Source organism: Empidonax traillii, unplaced genomic scaffold (genome assembly GCF_003031625.1).
Source record: "Empidonax traillii isolate 1590-97213 ecotype Southwest subspecies unplaced genomic scaffold, ASM303162v1 scaffold326:size758569, whole genome shotgun sequence".
Lineage (NCBI taxonomy): Eukaryota > Metazoa > Chordata > Aves > Passeriformes > Tyrannidae > Empidonax > Empidonax traillii.
In genome coordinates, this window is record NW_020955519.1 from 186,580 (window position 1) to 211,399 (window position 24,820).

At 35.7% G+C, this 24,820-nt stretch overlaps 1 protein-coding gene across 3 annotated transcripts in view; it reads right to left on the bottom strand.

The window, feature by feature from the left end:
- The window catches only part of PDE10A (phosphodiesterase 10A), a 358,019-nt gene that overhangs the window by 63,009 nt on the left and 270,190 nt on the right, over positions 1 to 24,820 (bottom strand). For all 3 annotated transcript variants that reach the window (XM_027891692.1, XM_027891693.1, XM_027891694.1), the window contains exon 3: positions 9,128 to 9,156. In XM_027891692.1, the coding sequence (XP_027747493.1) occupies positions 9,128 to 9,156 (29 nt within the window). The remainder of the gene's footprint in view (positions 1 to 9,127; positions 9,157 to 24,820) is intronic.

Genomic DNA, 24,820 nt, shown 5'->3' on the forward strand with positions numbered 1-24,820 from the left:
AAAAACCCCCCCACACACCAAAAAACAAACAAACAAACAAACACCAACAGAACAAAAACCACAAATAAACAAAAAACAAACAAACAAACAAAGAAAACAAAAACCAAAAACCAACAAGTGCTTGCTGAATAATATCAATTCCTAATTTCTTTAAATTAAGCAGATCTCAATCTTGACTTCAAAATGGCTTCCGAGAATATACAGTCTTTGCCATGACCCCTTCTTAATCTATTGCTCCACATGGACGTATTGGAAAGTTTGAGATTTAGGGTGTCCAAAATATTCTCAATGTATAACAAACCTGACACTTAATAATTCTTTCTACAAAATGATGTGATGATTATAAATTTTGACAGCAATGTAAGGTCACACTGCATAAATGCATAAACTGCTGAAAGTCTTGAGTTTACAATACAGCATGCCATCACCAATATTAGCACCATATGGCAGCTGGCAAGCTTCCACTGACTGCCCTCTGTTGTGTCCCACATTTACTAGCATTGGATTATTCAAAGGGAGAAAACAATAGTACAGTTTCATGAAAGTGGAGCTTTTATATTTATGATATAGCCATAAGTAGCCATACAACAGGAAAATGGTGAACAAGACTCTATACTATTCATACGTGTTCACCCATATCTGCAAAAGTATGTGGAGCCACATACTCTAATGCAACAGCAGGTTATCAAACACACATGCAGAAAGTCTTTATCACAGCAAAATGCCTTCTTAGAACTTGGAAATTACTACATATCTCTTTGCCTGTGATCAACAGTCAGGATTTAAATCAAATCTTCCAAGATTAAAGCTAATAAGTTATGAGAACGCATCATCAAAATGAGTCCATTGGCATAACAGCTGTGACAGAATCACTGCTTTCCCTGTAATCAAGCAGTAGTTTTGCGTGCATAGTAATTACATAACAACCTATGTGCCCTTGATCCTCACCTCTGCAACATATGCTTGCAAACATTTTGTAAGCAGGGCAAACCATTGCATGCATCCATGTTACTAAAAAGATGGTAGCTGCGTAATACATGTTGTTGTTACACTGGCAGATTTCTGTTGCTGACAATGCGTGGATCCATAACTGGCCAACTGAACACAATCTGTGCACATTCACAATTAATACTTCTATCACTTAGATCAATCATCAACAAAGAATTACTTCATCATGCTGTGAAATGGTCTTCTTTTTATTACAGTAGAGTGACAGAGATTTTTTATTTGGTTCTAGGCATTTTAGATTGGATAACCCATGTGGTTGAAAAGCCACAATAGTCTTTATGAAACCATGTATTTAAACACTGAATAAGTTCTCAGCAAACCTTGGTACAAGCACTATTCAATGTAGTTGCTAAAACAGGCTTGTGGATACCTGATGTAAAACTTACCTCAGAAAAGCAACTCCTCAAAAAAATTTCAACACGTTTGGTGGAAAAGGAGTATTTATTATAAAAGGAGTATTTATATATAAACACAATTGTATGGAGTAAGTACTGTTTCTTAATTTGCTATTATAGTTCAGTTTGCAATTTACATTATTAAAACTCATAAACTTTTCCTTAATTCATTCTTCTCATTGCTAATTTCCTTCTATTTAAGATTGAATGTCTACAAGTATTTTCACATACTTATTGTAAAATTCTGAATTTCAGTGACATTACGTAAAATAATTCAAGTGGATTAAAAACTAGTTTAGCACTATTATGCCTGCATCATATTTCTAGTTGTTGTATATATTATATGGTTTGAAAATTAACTAACTATTAAGAAGGGAAATTCTGTTATAAATATTCGTGTTAAAATTTACAAATATGAAAGATAGATGTTTTTATGTGATTTATATAAAAATATTTCTATGGTTCTTTGTCTTTAGAATACTGTGGTCTATGAATATTGTCTTCTGTGCAACAGAAGATAACAGCCCATCACAGGTGATATAAGAATAATGTTGTCACTTAGGACTATACAAGGACTCTTAGAACATAAACATGAAAGTAGATACTGAAATATAATAGAGTGAGATGAATTTTAAGCATTTATTCTAAACAATTAAGCCACATGGAAAAACTAATATTCAAGGACACAATTTAATACCTATAGTAAATTTTATGTATGACAAGCTGAAATGAAGATTAATTTCCATGGTTTGATGCTCATAAAGTAGCTGTGCCAGGGGTATTTTATGCTCCTCCAGAAAAGAAAAAGCCCTTCTGCTGCATCAAAAAGCACAGGGTCAATAAGTGACGACAAAATCCAGAGGTTGATCTGTTTCCTCTGCAACTTCTTTAAATGTCTTCTGAATAGCAATGAGAAGAGCAAATTTCTACATAATACTTACTCCTTACTACAGAGCTCTTTCTCCAGATCAACAATTGCCTGGTTCTGCAACACAGTCTGGTCCTTTTGCCGACCTCATAGCATATGACCTTATTGCAGACTAGAGTTAGAATAAACAAGGAGCCCAAATTCAACTTAATGTGAAGAGGGTTGGCCAGATGTATTTTTGGGGATGCAAAATTTCAGAGGATGACAAGAAGAATAAGACCTCCAAACCGTGAGCGTCACAGGAAGATCCATATGAAGTATGGATCTTCACAACCAGTGCCATCCCAGGTTTCCCCTAGGCTATGTCAGAGGAGCCGGGAGGTGGGGAGGTGAGGAACACTGCCTGGCTCTCACCATCGTGCAGGCTGCCTGGTAGGAGTGCGCAATAAGAACATAAGCAGTGCTGAGTGAGCCAATGATATACATGTTGTATCCAGCGCCACCCCATCCAGAAACAACATACTCTATAGATGTCAGAGGGACCACACCATGAACAGACATAGGGACACTTGAAACTGAGGTCACAAATTTAATCAGATACATGTAAGCAAGTAAGGAAGCAAGCAAGCAAGAAGCAACAACAGAAAAAGAACCACTTGGGGCAAATAGAGGCTCTTGTAGGAAGCCTCAATCGTTGAAGGGTGGTAAATCACTAAGAATAAAGGATGTACGTAGGTCAAGGACATTGTATATAGACACAGGAGCTTAAAACACCTATTCTCTCTCTGGTTACATCACTTAGTATTTCAAACAACCACCTTCTTCAAACCATCTAAATTCATCTGTCAGTGGCAGCATCAAGACTTGCAGATAATGAACTCAAGTGATTCTGCACAACATTTTACACAAAACAATGTCCTTAGGCAGGGACTGGATTTTACTGCAAATATGTAAGTCATAGGATCCAAAATGTGACAACAACCTGTACCCAAGCTTCTTTGGTCATCTCTTTAAAACTGACAGCTCCTCTCTTCTCTCTGAAGCACACTACAGAACATAGACAGCTGTTGAACTAAAAACAACCAAAATCTACTGATAAACTTCCAGCCAACACAAATTTTCTTTCCTATAAAACTATAGTCCTAGCAACAAGAGTCATAAGGCAAAGAATTTAAAGATGAACTAAAAAAAAATCAAATAAAAAAAAAAGAGGAGCATTAGTTTGCAGTCTTAATGGTCTGAATATTTACTAAACATTTGATCCGAGATGTCAGTCTGAACTATTTCATGCCAGGTATGCTCATACTTGGACAGAAGTATAGAAAGACTGCTGTTACAGACCTAACTTCTCAATGCCATTGATAATCAATATTCAATCACTACTCAATTACTCTTATCTTTTCTAACAAAATACTGTATATCTGTTAAGAATTCTGGCACTATTACTTTATTGGCCCACATAATAAGCAGGTTTATTTAAACTGAAGAATATTCTTACATTTTTCTTCTCTTTTTTTGATTCCCCACAAAGGAATGCGTAACTAGAGAGAAACATATTGGTGACTAAATCCAGTCCTTTGCAGGCAAAGGCAGTCTTGTAAGAGACATTTAGTTTAAAAGTACCTAAAATATTCATTCCATGTGTCACTGCACTTTACCATAATGAGTCCTCAGACATCTATTGTAGAAACAAAGAAGGCCAGACCTAGCACTAGTCCAATAGTCACCTACTTTAAATGCAAGAAATTATTGTATTTTAGCCATAGTAATGTTGTTAAATTTCTGAAGACCAGTCAGTATAAAGAAAGGAATGGTTGCAGGAAAAAACAAAACAAAACAAAACAAACAAACAAAAACAAACAAAAAAACCCCCAACCTATTTAATTAAACCAAAAAAAACTATTTATTCGGGTCATTTTTATGTGTGGTAAGTTAAGTTGTCTAAATGTTTACTATTTATGTTTAAGTGTACTGCTAACTTTTGTACTCCTGCCATTTTTAGGCCTGGTGCTTTCACTGGCTATGATATTTTGTGTTGTTTATCTGCACTGATAGCTAGTTCACATCTTGGACAGAAACTGGTGGGTTTTATTTTTGGGCACAGATAACTAAGAGATAACTACATCCTATGAATGGTGAAAACATCTATACTGCACATTTGAAGAACCAAAAATATGGATACTGACTTCATTTTTAAAAAAATAATTAAAAAATACAAGAAAAAACAACCCTAGAAAACCCTAATAAAACTGCTTGCTTGCTTCAAGGTGAAAATGCCGAGCCAAGATGCCAAATCCTCCAACTGAAAAATAAAAGTAGAAAGAATGTGGTAAGCAAGCTCACAGTACAGAGCTGGCTTTCAGAGGAGCAACGAGCATGGAGAGGAAACTCAGAAAAATCTCTTTGCTCCAAAAAAATCAAAAGAGGTAACTGGGATTGGCTGCAGTAACCAGATTTCTTTAAACTTGGACACTGGAAAGCAAGAAACAGACTTAGCTGAGGTGATTAATTTTAATGCTTGTACATAGCCTCAGAGAAAACTGCTTCTACGTGCATTTGTCTGACGTCTATTCTTCTTGTTTTGACTGGAGAGGACATGGGTTAGAACTTGCACGGTAAATAAAGTTTAGCATTGCCACACCATACAGAGGTATTTATGAATTGTTTGTTTGCTCATCAAACACCTTCACGACAAAAGTAAAGGGAAAATATGACACGACATTTGTCAGGACAGGTCCTATTAAGACAAAAGATGCAAACCAGCTCTTTCATTCTGAACAGAAAGGACTCAATAATTCTGAAAGCACACATTTGCCAGGCTTTTTATGTAGCTGATTTTCAGGCCTCAGAGAGATGGTGAATACCTCTTCTGGAAGAAGCTTCTTGCCACATAGCCCCCATTTACTGGCATCTAATTCTAATCTTTCCATCAACTCCTTGCCTGTTGCCAAATGGTAACACTGAAATAAATTGCTTCACTAGTAATAGGAAAAATACATAATAAAAAGCAAAGGCTTCACTTGTGAGACAAGAACCTTATGATTATATAGAAGTAACCATATAATCTGTTGTTAACTGTAGGGTTCATAAAACTTCATGAATATCTCAATTATATCATCTTTCCAGATTATATAATAAAACAGCATAATGAGCATCATTTTAACTTGACAAGGCTGAATACTGCTCCTGTTTTTAAAAAGCTTTTTATAAAATTACATTCCCCCCTAATACTTGACTTGCAAGCGCTCTAAAGACACCATGTACAAAATTAAAAATAAACTTCATCATTTTCCTACCACTGTTGCTTATCACTACCACAGTATACAAAAGACATTCTTTTTAAAGAAATCAGCTTTACAAGCATCTTCTTCTCGTGACAATGCCATTTGCAACACTTCTAAAGACTAAATATATTTTTTTCTAGTTTCCCTAACTTTTTGATTAATTTGTCACAGTCGTCATTTATGATACTGCGAGAAAACATTTAAATCCAATCTTTATTAAGGAAATGCTACAAGGAATGAGCTCGCTTTGCCAACACGTCAAAAAGAGCCCTAACTTTTATTATCAGTTGTACAGTGAAGATACATGCAATTACTGCAACTATTTACTGCAAACGCACTTGCTAATTTTGTAACTGTCGGTGACAAACTGTGCTGGGTGCTGGTTGGTGCCAAGGCAGCTGCCAAAAGCTTCAAGTCCAAAAAGGGAAAAGAAGAGGATTAAAGTATCATTCCTATTTCCAAGAATAAAGTACTGTAAATGAGCTACTCACTTGCTAGGTAATAATTTTCTGGTGTTTATACGGTAAACTTCTGCAAAGTGAATTGCTGTTGGCATCACCAGAGTTTTCAAAGCAAAGATACTTGCCAAAATGCAGCTTCACTGAAAGTATTGTTCACATAAACATGGAATGGAAAGTTATTAAGCAAAATGAAAAGCTAATTTTTCTGTGATCATATCAGGAACATTGAGTATTTCCATTTAAACTTCAGAATCTTAGGTACAAAAGAGCACACAGTGATCACGGGAAACTTAGCAGCACGTAGAACAAAATCCTGGCTATAGTTCATGAAGGAATGGGATTATTTTTGCCAACTGAAAAGAATAACATGTCTCCGATGCACACTGTTTTCACTAATGCTGTCAAATAATTACATCTTCAGTCTAGATGCACATGAATAAATGTACACTTAGTGCTCAAACTCACACCCTTCTTTTTTTTCATTTTGCATGTTTTCTTTTGCAAACAAAACACCAAAAAGCAAAGTATAAAAAAATTAGCTTAAATTTTCTTCATCAAAATAGTTCAATATTTCTGAAATCTCTCTGCCCAGAAAACCACTTAGCTAGGATGGATGGGATCAGCCAACACACATCTGCACAATAAGTAAGCAAAAGGAACTCAGCATTTCCAAGGATGTTCCCAATACTACATCATGTGAAAAGGAGATTCTGTCCCCAGTTACATATATTTCATAAACACTGGAATTTAGTATGCATAAAAAAGTTCACAGGTTCAATGTTTGGTCACAGATGCTCATGAGGTATTTTGTAACCAGAGTTGTTCTTATGCCAAAAGCAATTTACAGGCATCAGGAAATTTTCCCCCACCACCAACCATCAGATGCAATGTCAAGTCAAACTATGAAAGCTTTACATATAACTTCTGAACACAGAAATGTTCAGGAAATTGCCATTAGTAGACCAGAATTAAAATTAATAAATTTCGAGAAGCTTCTTTTCTATTCTAAAAATCTCAAGGTTTAAAATGTGTGGATGTTTTCTCCTGTTTTTGCCTATTTTCTCCTCTCTCCTTGTTTTGAAAACTCGTAGTGTACTGCTGATAGCCAAGATTGCTGCTTTATGTTAATTTTTCTACTAAGATGCTAAAAATGATGAAATATTAAAAATGCAGTTCCTAAACAATGGGATTTCAAAACTTCTATTTCAAAACTTTTCGGTGTAAAACTGTAACATAAACCCCTTGCAAATACTGAAATTTCCTTTTAATAATTAGACTTTTCTTAGTATATTTCTACTTTGTTTTCTAGTTAACATAATATTCTTAACCAATTGGTGATTTAATTCTGCAATAAATTTCCTTTTATTAACCTTAATTTTTGCTTCCCCATGATACAAGCTACTTCTTGCAGACTTTTTCAGGAATTAAAAATGTAACACTTAATGACTTTAAAACTCATAATTCTTTAGTCAGCATGAACATGTCTTTTTGTCTGAAAAACATTACTCATGTACAGAACTTTCCTAATTTAAATTCCAATTCATGCTCATATTTTAATTAAACTGGTATCCGTTTAAGCTGCTGCTGAAGGAAGAGGATGTAATACAACAGTCTGCATTATTATATATGGCATTATTAAAAAAAAAAATTACAAATTAACAAACTTGTTGCATTACTGAGTGCCTTCAAGTACTTTACTTCAAAAGAAAAAAAAAACACAGCAGTGCAACAGAGTATATGAACCAAGTGCACAATGATTGATGGCTAAAAAAACAAGGGAGAAAATGTTTACTTTAGAACATCTAAACTATCGTCTGCACCCCACTGATTCCATGGCTTCAAGCCACATCCCATCCATCTTTTGGAAAACTCAGAACCACTATATATGACTTTGAGGGGCTGAGATGGCTGCCACCAGAGTGTTCAAAAGATAGAAAGGATGACTGGCAATGCACACTTGGGGGAGTTCAGTTCAGGGTTTCAGAACTTGCCTTCTTTGCCTTAAATCACTCAAATGTGGTAACCAAGATATGTTTCATAACTATTCTACAGTTTTAGGTAAATGTTAATCTATTTACCGAAGAAACGACAGTGAAAAGTAACTTTCTTCCACATACATAACCAGAGCTTCTGAGATTTATAGGCAGATCTTTCATTAGTTTGAAATCAAAATATTATGTATAGATATACTAATAACAATAACCCTAGGTTACGCTGGTAGGTATTCATTTAACTGTCATAGCAGTTGAAAACTAAGGGATGAACAAAAACCATAAGTCAACGAATTACTGAAACATAATTTTCACCTACATGTCCAACACCCTTATAAATCCATGGCACATCATGTATATAGAGTACTTCAGCATGAATATACTCAATTTAGAAAACATTTAATCTCTTTTTCATGGTCACATATGAGGTGAACTTCAGTTTCCCCTTATGCCAGCCCTCTGCTTATAGAGACCACCAGGCTGAGTTCTCCACTCCTTCCATACTCCAGCATTCTCCAAGGGACTTCTACTGAGTGCAAGACCACTCAGTCAGCTTTTGCAGTCTTTTGATCAGCCTTATTTTTTAATATATGTCTGACACTACTGTATCTGGGAATAGGAAATAAATTTTGCAACTCGTCAGGAAGTGGAAAAAATCAGGACTATGATTCCACCTCAGAAAGTAAGTGGGTACCCCATCTCATGATGTGCTTCAGAGTGGCTGAACCCATCTGAGGGCAACAGATTGTCCTGTACTGACCTTTTCTCATTCCCAACAAAGACACTTGTTTCTAACAGATCCCTGTAATTAGTCATCAGTCATGGACAGACATTCTGCAGGACACAGTGTCAATCAGATATAAGGCTAGGGTAGGGAATTTATTACTGAATATGTTTTTTTAGGATTTTGCATTACATTTCATACAGAACACTGCAAAATATTTTAAATGAGAGAGATTAGCTCATTTCTATCACATCACATCTCAAATGGAGAGATAGGGCATATTCCTTCCCTTGTTTCCTCTTGTGGTTGATCACCGACTACGCAAAAATCATTTAAGTGAACTGTGTGCCTCAGAGACTACACTTCTTTTTAGCGGGGATAGAAAGTAGCACTTACCCTGCTGACTTCTTTAGGTGTTGATTCATCTAAAAGGAAACAAACCAAACAATTAGGCACTCTCGGAAATTTTTAGACTGAATGAAGAACGAGATAACAAACTTCAAATAATTTTTGCATCTTTTTACAAAACTTTTCTAACATGGTTCAATTAAGCGATTAAAATATCCTGAGACTGGCTTGCATTCACAATCGTTAAAAAAATTCTAAAGTTAAAAATTCACGAAAATTAGGATAAAGTATTTATGAATTCTATCCTGACCTAGTAAGAATACATTTCAGAAGTCAAAGGCAAGTGGCACAGGCCAGCTAAACCCCACATTTATATTCCAATTCAGTAAAGCAACAGTTAATACTACATTGCCTGATAAGTAAAGGCCTTTGCTATCAAATATATGCCACCAACATCCTACGTATACAAAGAAGCTATTGAGCAGAGTTAGACTTTCTGGTCTGAAGATCAAAGAAGCTATTCCTCTTGACCTCTTTGGATGTGGAAAAAAGTCTTGTAGCCATAAGAACAGAAGAACTGCACTGATGTGATCTGGCACAACATGTTAAAAGAAAAGAGATTTCAAGATTTTATATTCGTATATATATACACAAACACACACACACACTATAATGTTTTATTCTTTCAAACGCAAGCAGACTCTCACGCATTTCTATAAGTTAAATACATATAAATAAACACAGGTACAATACCAGAGCACTAGCTAAAACATTGAGTAGTATTTCTGAAACTAAAGGGAAAGCAGCTATACAGCAAGAATGCTTCTGCCTCTGGAGGAGTTTCCAACTTTCAGTTTAACCACACCAACAAACCTCCAGCTGGTTAGTTGTTCCTGAAAACATGAAGAGGACTATTTATAACCTTTTATTTGATCCTAGGAATCAAAGTATAATGCTTCGGAAATTACAATTAAGTCACCAAATAGACTTAATCTCACGGAGAAATATCATATGTTCATATTTGCCAAAGGCTCTTCATATCTTGCCATTTAAGATGAACTTTTAAACAATAAAGGTAGAAAATAACATTTTCTAGGAAACACATTTAGTATATAAGTTCTGATGAAAGAACTCTCTATAGTAATACAGATTTCTCCCAAAATTGAGTGATGCCAAGAAAAATAATATATTTCAAACCCATAAGCAAATATTAGTTTCCTCTTAATGCCAATCAAATGATATACCAGTAATTTACACATGCAGAACACAGACATAAACCTAATTGAGCTCTTTAGGTAGTTCTGTTGCTTGCAGTGCAATGTGCAGCACATACTTTGCCACATTTAGTGATGTTATCTTCCTGAACCAACCAAATCTACATATCAGTTACAGCTAGATTCAAAATCCATCTCCCCTACTACTTGATTGCTGACACTCAGCAACAGAAAATGTGAACAACAGAAAACAGAGTGATGACATGACACTTTCCTGGAGTATACTCTCAGTTTTCAGTAACCAGTGCATCAAACATTTCTTGAATCAGTGGTGATACTTTTCTGTTTAAAGGATGAGATTTTCTTCCTCACATTTTTCCAGGGTAAGAGGGGTGTTAGATTATGTTTGGCTGGTTATTAAACCTGAGTCACCAGCATTCTCAACATTCTCTGAGTTCCACAGTTGAAATACATAATACAAGAAAAACTATCTCTATTTTATTTTGAATCTTCACATCACATATTTCATCTGATGCCCTCTATTCACCCTATCTATTGAGACTATGATTCTACAGATCTCTCAAGCAAGCCCTTCTCTGCTTCATACCCCATCTAAACCTTTCCTGACTTGAAAGGTCTGGTCTGGTTCTCTGCTGGTGCCAAGCAAGCCCCTTGGCACTGCTGGTCACTCTCACCACTCCTACTTCCTCTAACCACTGCATCTTGCACAGATGGGAAGTTCACCATTACAGGCAACCCTGCAGTTTAGGAAAACACAATTAGGACTTACATAATGACACTGGGATGATTAAGGGAGTTTCTGTTTGAAAGGAATAACTCCTAACATTTTATTTCTTTCTTGATAATTACTAGACACTGGGCTAACGCCTTCCAACATTTATATTCTGTAATGCCGATATCTCTCTCCAGAGCAGTTATAACTGAAAGCCCGCTATTGGATATGAAAAAATTACTTCCCCCATGTAAAACAGTCAGCATTTATCAGAATTAACTTTGTCACCTATATCTCACTTAGTACTTTTAGCATCCTGAATAACTTCATCCCCTAAAAAAAAATTAAAATCTAATTTTTCAAATTAATTTCAGCCTTGCATCCTCTTACCTCACTCATGTATGCATATACTGAAAAGCATGTGTAAACTATACTAGTAATCTCCCTCTACTGGAACAAAATCAATTTATTGTAATATATCTAATATAAATTACTACCATCACAATTTTATGGCTTTCCCACCATTGCAAGACGTAATTTCCACTACAAATTCCAATGAGAGACAGAGGACAGATTAAATGCAGTAAATCTAAGATTTACTAAACAATATAAAAATCTACATAACATCTATTTGAGCTACCATAAAAAAATTTCCAATGCCATTTTCTCAGAAGAAAGAGAAACAAAGTGTTTGCAAAGTTTGGTATTAGAACTCCACAGATGAGGTTTGCAATTCAGAGAAAATGAACTAGTGGGAAAAAGTGAAGATTTTTTAGGGGAAGGAGGAAAGCAAAAGTTGAGGGGGAAAAGAATATCAAATGCTATGTTAATCCATCTGGATACAAGTTATATTACTATACAATGATCTAGAAAGTAATTTTCCATATTAGAAGAAACCAAAGGCCTAAATAACACACCTTTTCTTTTCCCCAAGAGCAAAAAAAGAAACATGATCCCATGAACCTGGGGTGATTTAAATTGCTTTCCTGGAGGTTCAGTCTTTAAGGCCAAGGTAAATACTGAGTGACTGGGTGCATACATATCTCAGTGCTAGCACCCATGGCACAGAGTATGGTACTTCCCTTACGACTTACTTTCTGTGAGCTAAATAGGGGGGAAAATCATTGGAATAACAGCTTTTCCCTCAAATTATAGCCAAAATATAGGATTAGTTAATATATGAAAGTAACAGGGGGCTTACGAAAAATACCCTCAATTTGCATACTCCTGATTATTCAAAAGCCATGAATTCAGTTTAAGAGGTACAATCTCTTTCTTGTAAATCAAGTTCCATCTCTGTAAAATATGAAGCTTTTAAAGAAACAGATTAGCCATTAAAATAAATCCCTAGACATTAAGTACATTGATAAATAGCAGCTTACTATATAACCAAACCTCACAGAAAAATTATGTGCTTAAATATAAAGATCCCCATTTATTATGGCATGTGGCATGGGAAAACAGCCAGAATAAGAGAAAGTAGTATATTAGTGCCTACAAGGATGGAAATAAACACCCTAGGAGAAAGCAAGTGTTTGTTAATGAGACCATACAAATGCTGAAGCCACTAGAAACTTCAGTTGGAGTTCACTTTTTCTTTAGGCATCAGATACAATCAACTATGATACATGGATAAGTGTCACTGTCTCAGTTCTGTTTGTTGGTAGTATATTGCCATTCAAATGCTAATTTTTAGGGATACCTGATATCATTACTAACATAGACTAGTAGAAGAAACATATACGATTTAGTTCTGGTCCTCTAAATATACTGACACTGTTCTTAATAGTTTCAAAAATAAAGTAATGAATACTTGGAAAAAAATCACTATACACACATACATTAACTTGGCTATGTGGCTCAGTCAAGGCTATTGCAAGCTGTATTTTTAACATAATGATTCTAAGTGTGGCTTGCTGCACACAGAGGTAGGTAGCCAACAGCAGAGTGATGGTGGTAACTCAAGGGAGCGCATTACTTGAGCAAGAGGTGTCTTCCAGAAGCACTAGGCATGCATCAGTAATCTAGCAGAACACCCTGCTATAAACCCCATTATGTTAATGTCTTGGTAATTTGAGCATAAACACATACTGATACCACAACTGGAAAAACAGGAAACTGCAGGGAACAGGACTAAATTTCAAAGGCTTCCCCTCTCTCTTGAGAAGCATTTGGACAACACTCCCAGGCACATGGTGTGACTCTTGGGGATGGTCCTGTGCAGAGTCAGGAGCTGGACTTGATGATCCTTGTTGGTCCCTTCCAACTTGGCATATTCTGTGATCTCCATACACTAAATTTGCAGACCAAAACTACTGCACCAGCAATAATATTGTTCCATCCCACAGTGACCTGGTTCAATCCACTAAATGTGCAAAAAATGGTTCACTTTCTAAACTTTCAAAACCAGGTAACTACCTCAGACCACAAGAATAAAGTTACACCTGTATCTTGACAACATTGCAAACATTACTATTTAAAAGCTCTCTTCAGAGACCAAAGCATCAGCAGGAGGTAGTGAAGAATGAGAGGAGTTCCATGATAAGAGCTTTGGTTTAAGAACAAAATTACAATTTAACATACTTTAATACCTCAGCTTTACTATCTATACAATTCTAATTTACTGCTTACACAATTCTGATTAACAACTGCATAGTATACTACAGATTTTCATAATATTCAGTATGGTAATTAAAGACAGTATCCATCTGGGAAAGCTTCCATACTAAACCAAGTCCAGATAGAAAGAAGAAGAAAAGAAGAAAGGGAACAGACAGAAAAAAAAAAATCACAAAAGTTTGTCACTTGGCACCTTATAAATGGGGTCAGGTTTAGTTTGGTTTAGGGTTCTTTTTGTTGGTGTGTGTGTGAAGGGGTGTTAAATTGTGCAACTGTTCATTTAATATAAAAAAAAAAGCCCAGATTTTATTTTGTACATTAAAAAAAAAATCTCATTGCACACTTTTTTTATGCATGCATTTTAAAAACCAAAATGAAACAAAGGCAAATGAACTTCTGAAAATTGCAAGAGTAGTCACAATGACAACTTTAATGTAAAGCAAGTTTTAACACTGCAGACATGATATTTTGATGCATTTACCAAGGGAGCAACAATTTGAATGCCCAATTAGCTTTATCACAGGAACTCCTTTGGGAAAACAATATTTTACTTTCTTCCTAGTCTTATTCTTTGTTCTGTGTACTTAAATACCAAGAAAGACTATGACTGTGTTTTATATGGTAATTCACCTATTACTTCATATCCTATTCAACATCACTGCTGAGTGATGAGAGCATTAAACATATTATCTCATCTATCTTATCAGTCAACGAGGTGCAATCACCATTGTTTATTGCCAGAATGCAGCCACAAGACAATGGGCTGAAGAGTATGTATAAAAATTTACCATTTTTTCATCGTGACCAGTTTACAGATACAACTTTTTGCCTACATCTACCACTTTTCTTTCCTGACATGCAGTTCTGTTTGGCATTCACTATGCTAACTGTTATAGGCAGTTTTCTTTAGAACTGATTATATGTCTTGCAAACATGTTTGGTGAAGGAAGTTTCTCATCCAGTAGTTACATGATTTCAGTATTATTCTTTTTAAATCAAACTTGATTTTCTCCTAATTTTATTTCTGTTCCAGAATCCTGCTGGTTTCCAAGTATAAGGTATCCTTAAAGTTTACTGCAATCGTATCTAAGAAACAGCATTATCTGTAGAGAACTATCTGTCCTCTCACTTTCGAATGGAGCTGTTCCTTCACTTTTTAATGTTTTTCAAATATACTGCATAAAATCTGAAGTTTTATTGTGTTCAGCAGGTGTTTTCAATGAGAAGAAAAAAAATTACATCTCTGTTGGCTCAAATACTACTCAGGCATATACCTTTAAGCAACTCCATTAAAATCAATAGAACTGCTGCAGCATGCATTGGAAAACAGAAATGCTTTTATATATTAAATGTCACAACATTTCTGTTATGTACAGGGATTCAGGCCTGAAGGAGATGATTAGAACATAAGACTATTTGAAGTAGGTCCTACAAAGATCCAATAACCTGAGAAAGCCCCTTGGATCTTGTCCACTGCAAGACATTTGTATGTTTTAAAGACATGCATATGTTTTGGACCCTGTTGGGCCTCTTGGGTTTGGCTTGTTTATTTCTAGTCCAAGAATACCTCTTCACCACTGATAAACTGCTTGAAGAACCTAAAGGAAAGGCACTTTCTTCTCCTTCTCCAAAATCTATATACAGCCCACATTGTACTGTAAGCCCAATGAGGCAAGGGGTGGGATCACACAGCTCAGTGACATGGAGTTCCCACCCCTGGCACAGAGCAAGGTTTCAAAGGTTTTTTGGCCCAAACAGGCCAAGAACTTTCAGCAGGTTGTCAGCTTCTGGGGTAGGAAATACTGCATATGGCCCAGTGACAGCAAGAAACAATAATCTTACACATGTTGGGAAAAATGTAATCTTACACTTACCCTGGAGAGCATCAGATACCGATGTTTTTAGTAAACTTTTTGTCTTTAATTATTTCTATTTTGTTCTCATCCCTACCTTTTTGATTACTATATTCTCACCTCTTTTTGTATAGAAACATGGAAGGTTTTTTTTAGAGAAAAACATGTCCGTGTAATAAAATTGTAAGCTATAAGACTCTTTAGAAGTTGTTAAAACATTTCAGATTCCAGTGTTTATTTGCTGCAGAGAATCGAAATTAGGACAAGAAGCTTTGCAGCACACCTGATTTTCTCCTTTCTGCACCTCTGACTACATTGAAAACAAATGTCATGTTACTGCATTTTGCAGTAAAATCCTCAAAATCTGCAGAAAAATCAGTACTGAGCAGTTTTCTTCTCTTTAGACCAGCTGACAAAAGAAACAAAAGCAAACGCCCCAGAGGAAAAGCTTGCTAACGTCAACAAGGGTAAGGGATCATTAGAGCTCGAGATGATAGGTTACCACATGGGAGGGTGCAGTGATCCAGTGTGAAACATATTTACGTCAGGGGAATCATTTCAATCCCTCTGAAGAAACCGTATTGTAACTACAATATGCGTACATTTGTATTAGAGATGTATTTTATTTACATTACTTCAGAGACTGAAAACTGAGAAAGTGAGAAAATGTCCAAATTAATAAGCATGAAGAAGGAAAAGTGACAGAATCAAATTTACAAATTAAGCCTTTTTGCTTTTAGGATATTTCAGCTGATTTTTTAGTAATCATAATCAAGCTCTCCGTGACTGTGTTGAATGTTACAGAATAATGATGTACAGATAATTCAGGACTTTGGAGTCTTTGAAAAATGACATGTTACACTAACATGATGAACAGATTGAAATTAAGAAAAGATTGAACTATTTACTACTTATGAGTAACAGGAGTTTGAGTAAAACATTTTGCTTGCAATGAGAAGACTGTCAAAAAAAAAAAATTATAACTTCAGTGAGTAGAAAGGAACAGAATATGTAACTACAAAATTATAGACAGTTCTCTATGAAAGACAACGACAGCACCTTCTGAATTTCTGAACTACGCGGTTTTCGTTTAAAAGATTTTATAATGGCAGGTAATTATAACCCACAGGAATTAAACAAGAAAAAAAGTAATAAAAAAATCTTTTTGGCTATTGTACAAAAACAACAACAAAAAATCCAAGATGATGTGAAGTTCAGTATTGTTATACTGACATTTCAACAAGTGCAAATTTTAACTCTCCCTAGTAGCAGGTGCAGTATTAAAAATACTAGGACAGAGTTAGAAAAGTTTTCAGGCAGGGATACATGTACTGTGATTAAAAAAAAAATCTCCAAACAAGTCTGGTACCAAATTCCTAGAAACAAAAGGAAGCTAAATACCCCAACAATGAGTAGGCATGTTGATTTACCAGTGCTCACCTGAGAATGATAATTTATTAAGTTGTAGGGACTCAGCCACTTGTGATCTTATAACATGATATTAAGGGTCAGCATTATGTGAAATAATTGATGAAGGTTATATATTTAACAGTGAGCTTACTAAAAAAACCAGGATAAAAGTGTAACAAATACCAATTGTTCTTACCTGAAAACAAGAATGTTCCCAATGAATCTCTGTTTATATCCCTCTGATTGGGCTTTTGTAAACCTTTCAGAATACTGTGACAGCCAACATCAGACACTTCAGCACCAGAACACATTACAAAGTCATTCCACCTAACAGCCCACATGCATCAGGAATTATGGTCATAAAATATCTTGACACATCAGCACCAAGATTACTCAGTCCTTTTATACAGAGTGGTTCCCCGAGAGATTCCACAAAAATTGAAAGGCAGAACCCAGTCCTCAGTGGACTGATGATTTTTGCATTTCTGAGTATACCTACCAGCACATCCTCATGCTTCACTATGCCAATGAATCTACTGCACACCAACTTTAAGTACAGAAACTTTAACACAGGTTTCAGAGGACTGACTGTACTATCAGACACAGGTAGCCATCCCATCATAAGAATCTAGCTGCTTGAAACACTCAACCACAAGGAAGGGAGGTGAATCACAGTATCTCCCCAATTAGGAACATGAGAAAGACTTGGTGACAGAAATCATCCCATCTTTAGAGGTTTCAATGCAAATGTGCCTCAGACACAGCCATACAGAGACAAGATTACACTGGCAATTTCAGAAGGTATTCTATGCTAACAGCCCACTTGACAGAGAGATACCAAGAGAAAAGAAAAAGATTGTAGAAATGTCCAAAAGAAAACTGCACATTCAGATGTACAAGTTTAGAGTAAATTAAGAACTGGATGTGCTCATGCAAGACTAAATTACTTCCATGTGCTTTTTTTAAAAATTTAACTAACAAAATCCTATGCAGATGGTAAATTAATTGAAATACTAATAAGAACTCAGAAAATATATACAGAAATCAGCTGGAAAGCTAATAAACTATATCTAACACAGCAGTAAGAGAAAGTGGAAGTACCACTTCTGTTGGTGGAATAAAGGGAACCAGAGCCAACTGTACCTCTTCAGCACGGCTGAAGTTGCCACCTGCTGGGATAAGGAGCTGTGTCTATCTCCCAAATTGTCAATCTAAGAGAACCACTAATGATCACACACTGAGAGCAGGCAACCAAGCGAGAAATCTATTCCTGCAAGTATAAAAAGGGTAATTCACAATCTAAGTCCTTTCTCACCATGCCTTCAAAATAGTTTTGAAAGAGTCATGATGGAGGAATCTCATAATTTGTTAGTTGCAGCATCATTCTTCCCAACTTCCTTCATCAGGCATGCCACAGAGTTCTGTCAACATCAACACAAGTTTCTTACATAAGCAAGAGTCACACAACTACCCGGAAGGGAAATTTGGAAAAACCACCCCATGACACAACTGCTCCTTAGACGCTTCTTTATATTCTGCATCTACCTACTTAAGGAACACTAGAGCTGTGTCAGTTAATCCATTTGGGTCTCACATCTACTCAGGCATACATATAAGGCCATCTGATTTTTACATGCAGCACTAATTTATTCAGGAGCTACTAGGGGATCTGACCATTTCTAGACATCAGGCCACTTGTTTTGGCAACTAATTGCAGGAGTGAGATTAAGTTACAAAGCAGTATGACAAAGAGAACAGTCTAATAACTACATAATAACATGGTGGTTCAAAAGAGAAATGTTAACATAATTAAATAAAGCAAGACTGAAAGTGGAAAGAAGAGTCAAAGAAAAAAGCTTCAAAACAGAGTTTCAAAAGGGGGACATACAGGGAGAGAGGGACAGAGATGCTACAATGAGCAAGAAGCTTGGACAAAGACATCAGATGCTACTAACGGTGATGTACTCTACTGATGTACTTTACCTCTCTAGGATTACTTTACTTTCTGCCATGGTAGAAAAGTAGTTTCAGTAAAAAGAAAAAAAATAATACTGTTTATTACAGATCGAAAAACCAAACCACATATAAGGAAAATGATACATGCAAATCACAAGATTTGCAAAAAAAAAAAAAAAAATCCTTTTGTTTGAAATATTTTTCATTTCCACTGTTAATGAAAAAAAACCTGGAAACTTAAATCTTAAGCTTTAAAAATATAGCTGTCAAGAATAAAAAGGTAGTTGCTTCAATGCGCTTTGCCATTTTCCATCAAGTGAACAGATGGCATTATTAAAATTCTAGTAGAATGAAGTATTTATAAGTTCATTAGACACACTAACTATACAAAAAACCCCCAGTAATATTGCAAATAAATCTGCTGGATTCAAAATAGCATAAAAGTACAAATAAGGGTTATAAAATCATATTTATGAGTTAGTATATAAAAACAACAATGCTAAATGAAACAAAAGAACATAAGAAATGCATAAAAACTCTATAAAACAGTAATTTATTTTCCAGGGTCACTTCCAAGTTACTCCACGCATTCTGAGCCTGAATTCTATAAAAAGGGCTTCAAGTTCAACAGTCTCTAAGACAGCTGAGAGGGAAAATGCCTGTTACAATTACTTTTCTTTAAATGTATAAATGTATATAAAATTCATACTATGATGTACAGTAAGTAATAATGAAATTGCTCTAGAAATAATCCACGCAGAAATGTAATTCTTATTCTCTGAGGTGATGTTCTCAGAAAGTAAACAAAGGGTCAGCCAAATGCATCTAGCACACATGTCAGTGCTTTTAAATGCTGTGCCAGGCTGGCTTGCTTATTTGATATCTGAGATCCTTTATTTGCTCTTCTCTTCACCATCTTGAATTATGAGCCTACACTGAATTCACTTTGGAATCACTGACTTGTAATTGGTTGCCTTCCTCTTCCTATTGTCTTTCTTCCAGCCATAGCAATGTCTCGACTTGGTTAAATGGTGTCTCTTAGTGTTCTAATTTACTTGAATAAGATGCAAATTCCTGTCACCTTCAAAATGTGCCAAAATGGATTTACTATAAAAAGAGATAGTTAACACACTGAAATTCCAGTGTTCACTCCAAACTAATATATATCAGTTCCCATATGTGCTGATTTATTCAAATGTACACCACTTCTCTCTGCAACTTTCATTAGTCAAATCTGCACTAATGTTTAACTCCTTTAAGCACCTTGTCCTCTCTGAGCATATTTTATACAGCCTAACAGTAATTCTTGGAAAGTCCTCACTTTCATACCTACATGGAAATTGATTCAAAGAGGGATGTGTACTATTTCAAAGCATGCATCTTTTCCCAGAGTTTAAAGACTTGTGTGGCACTTTTTCTTTTGATGGATCCATTAGCACAGGAGGACATTGACCTGTTGGACTGAGTCCAGAGGAGACCCACCAGGTTGATTAGAGGGATGGATCATGTTTCATATAAGAAAAGGTTAAGAGAATCAGGACTTTTCAGCCTGTAAAACAGAAAGCTTTGGGGTGAGCCTTCCAGTACCAAAAGGAAGCCTGCAACAAAGATGGAGAGAGACTATTTACAAGACCATGTAATGACAAGACAAGAGGGGAGTGGCTTCAAACTGAAAGAGACTAGATTTAGATTAGATATTAGGAAGAAATTCTTTACTGTGAGGGTGGTGAGGTACTGGAACAGGTTACCCAGAGAAGCTGTAGATGTCACATTCCTGGAAGTGTTCAAGGCCATGTTGGATAGAGCTCTGAGCAACCTGGTCTAGTGGAAGGTGTCCCTGCCCAAGGTAGGGGGTTGGAACCAGGTGATCTTTAAGGCCCACTCCAACCCAAACCATTCTATGACTCTATTACACAAACTTTTTCCAATATTTTGTCAATGTGTGTCTATCACTTAATTAGCTGTAATTTATACAAGAATCTCAAATTAGAATATTTGAAACTGTTTCTTCTTGAAGAGATGAACCTATAGAAAGGAAAGGCAAGGTGCAGGTCCACACCAGCAGAAATCAAGTTAAGCCTAAACTGCCACCTCTGCACTCTCCCCACTGCCTTGGGGCAGTCTACAGCTGCAACAACTCAGTGAACTGCAGATACAATCTACAACTACATAGGCAAATGACCAATTCATGGGAAAGGCTGGATATACACACGCAGGGATGGAAGCTGAGAGCAGGTAGTGCAGGCTTAGTTTTACCACAGAGTTATTTCCTGGGAACAAGAAGGTTCTGGCCAAGCAAATACTGCACACAGGTAGCACTGGCATCTCAGTTTCTTAGTGACTGAGTTATTCAAGACTAGTTGATGCTGACTAAAAGAGCCTGAGATTCTGAAGACTCCCACGGAGGCAGTGAAAATTCTAAGATGATTGGTAATCATTTTTTTGAGCATAATAGGTTCCTTCATATGTAATAGTTTAATATTTAATAAAACAAAATGCAATTATGGCTTCCTTCAGGCTGGAGAGACACATTCTCTTAGTGAAACCTAGCAGTTGCAGAGATGTTTAGATTTAATAGGTTCTTCCATTCAAAGCATATGATGATCTACATCAACATTCATTTCTATTTATTAGTTTCCTTTAGTGCAGTACTGGAATGAATAAGGAAGTTTTAATATGCTTTAGATAGTTGTACAGCATACACAGAAAGGCTTATGTAAGAATTCACACTTTTCAAACTTTTAAACACTTTTAACAGTCAAGACAAACATTGCTAAATCATACCCCTGAGTATACCTTTTCTTTTGGTCCATGCTACATTTAAATGATTTAGCATCCTTAGCTGAGAAGATTTTAGGAACAGTTAAAGAGGGAGGGGGTAGGTTAGATAGAGGTTAGTTCCCTGGTTTTGAATTACTGAGACGAATCTCAAGAAAAAAACAAACCTGGAGAGAAACTTGCTTTCATAGCACAGTGACAGATTCTCTAACTTCTTTCTAAAAGATGCCTGTGATTCCAATTATCACTGATTTACACTGTATTATTACCTTTAATACTTTCTTTTTCCATTAAAACTCCAGATATAGTGAAGGAATGAAAACCTACCCCCTAATTTACTTTTGTTTGCTTGCCTACCGTAGTACGGCAATGAAATTGGATAAGGTGTGCCTACAATAACAATGACAGGGTAAAAATGTGTTCAGTTCCAAAAAAAATCCCTGCTACAGACTACAATTTTTTCAAAGACACTTTAGGAAAGAAATGCATTTACTATGTTTCAGTTTTGTCTTGGGAGAAATATGACCTACATGGCTAGGGAAAATTTATTCTCATGAATATCTAATATAAAAGATAACAGTAAAATAAAAAGCTACAGCTCAACACTGTAAATGGGTGGATGCATCCTACTGTGCAGTAGTAAGTAGAAAATAATGGCTGGCTTTCCAGTAGAAAGGCTTGGCAGTCAGTCGTGTGGTGCAGACTGGGTTCTGTCCCCAAATACACATTCATTTTGGCAAAATATTGGGAGGTTGTTTAGAGTTTGATCATTTAGTAATTATCAAAACAAGAAAAAAATCCTTATTAAATGCTTTAAATGCTCTAGTTTGAAATATTATAATTCGCTAGACTTATCTCTTGTTCCATACATCATTTAGCAAGTGTTCTTTAATTAGACATAGTAAAGGATTTCCCATAAACTTAAAAGACGTATGCATTCTTTTACAAACTCCAGGTTGTCAGTTTAAGTTGACAGCTAATATAAATATAAATAGAGCTTACTACTTAAATTGCAAACTGCTATATTCTGGAAAATATGTTTTCTTTAAGCCCAAAGAAACCCAGGCTCTGTAGCATCCTACCTGATGGAATTGAAAATCAGCAAGAAAATGGAGAAGAATGAATGCTACATATGTATTTGAATGTATGGGGTCCTAATTAGTTGATCAGGGTGAGTCTCTCAGCCTGCCATCAGGAATAGATTATACAATCCACTTGTCCTTTTTGTAACCCAAGTGTATCTACTCCCCCTGTTTTTGTCCTTTTCTCATTAGTCCTGTGCTTCCCCAAAGGGCTCTGGTTTCAGTACACAAGGGAAAGAAAGAAACCACTAGATAAAACTGCTTCATGTTCCTATCTTTACTGGGAACATAGCCAAGGATGTTTACAAAAAGCATGAGTGGGATAAGCAGGTAAGCTGTTTTCTAAGCTGCTCTACTGACAGAGCAGCTCAGTTTGCCGTGTATTACGCCACAGTATCTTTGAAACACTAATCTTTAGAGCAGTAATTTTCCCATTAATCCCACTAGTGAAAAATTTGTAAGATTCTGAATTTGTTCAAGGACTCAATAAGGTGAGGATCTATAAACAATCTAGGAAGGTTCTTTGGGTATGAGTTCCGTATGAAAGTCAGGAGTAAATACTTAGGTACTGACAATTTTTTTAAACATAACTATTCTTTGCATACAATATCTTTTCCATCAAAGTCACTAGGATTTCATCTTTAAATGGGTCCTAGAAGCAAAGCAACAAGAGCTTTGTATCATCAACTTAAAGAAAAGCACCATTGTTCAGCATGTATTTTCCTGCAGCATTTCAACTGGTCATAAGGAACTCCAGATATCTTTTCTATGAAAAAAATACATTCTGCTTTTGCATTAACCTAGACTTTTCTAATAGAATTAAAGAAATGAACCGGAGCTATGTGATTTTTTTCCTGTCCATATGGATACCAGTATTTGGAACTCAACATCCACTTTGTGCAACCACAAAAAGGAAAATTTGCAAAGATTAAAGGTGTCAAATGAAATCCACTTAGGTAAATACAAGCTCTCTTGCAACTAATCTGAGGTATTTTCAAAACAGAAGTCAGACTGAGATGATAACAGGATTACCGAAAGGTCAGAACTGAAATTCAATACTCTTCTCTAGATTCCTAATCTATTTCCTCAAGGAAACAAAAGAGTTACCAAGCCAATTTCCACTTATTCCTCCTCCAGGTTTGGATCCTGGACATGTTTTAAAGCATTTGCAAAACCCAATGTGATATCTGATGTAAATATCACAAAAGAGGCCCTGGTGAGAATGAAGAAATGCCTGCCCTTCTTTTACTTGATTCTGCTTAAGAAAATGTGTGTCCTTGTCACCACAGCAAAGGTTCTCCTTAAACTTTTGAGAAGTACAGATGACGCCTCAAGGATATGTAAATTGTAACAACAACAGCCCTTATTAAAGACTTCTTTCTAAGATGTAAAAGTGGAGTCAGAGCTCACCAGAGTTTTATTAAACGAAGTCAGAGAGTCCCTGACTCCTGGCTCTGAGTCAAATTTCACCTAACTACTATACAAAAGAGGCTTGTGTTTCTGCATGTTTAAGAAAATCCATCTTCAGAAAAAGTACTGAAAGACAGAGAACCATATCTGAGGAATTTGGACATATCACGAGAGGGAGAACTTTGAGACCAAGGGAAATCATTCCATCACTGTGACATATAAAAAGAAATGGAAGACCCTGGAACGAAAACCTACTAAAAGTGCATATCTCCCAATAATCTTAGAATTAAGAAATATATTAATATATATCTTAAAAATGACAAGCCTAGGGAGGTAATGAAAATTAAGTACCATCAGGCTTTATTCTGCCTATTTATCAAAAGGCAAACAAGGTACAAATAAAAACTAGATGATGCTGACCTAAGCAGGTGTTGATTTCTATGCTTGAAGAGAAGATCTACATAGAGGTAATTGCTCGGAAAAAGTAATAATTTCTTAACAGTCTGTAGAAGAGAGTGCTCTTCAAAAACTCAACCAGTAAATTCTGCAGTTGAGAAAACTTCCAGAGAAAATATTGTATTATTTGAAATAAGTCTTTATTTTAAGATGCTTCACAAAAAAAAAAAAAGTATAATACCTGAGTACTAAGATACATTTATCCAAAATTTTATGTTCTTTTTATTAAG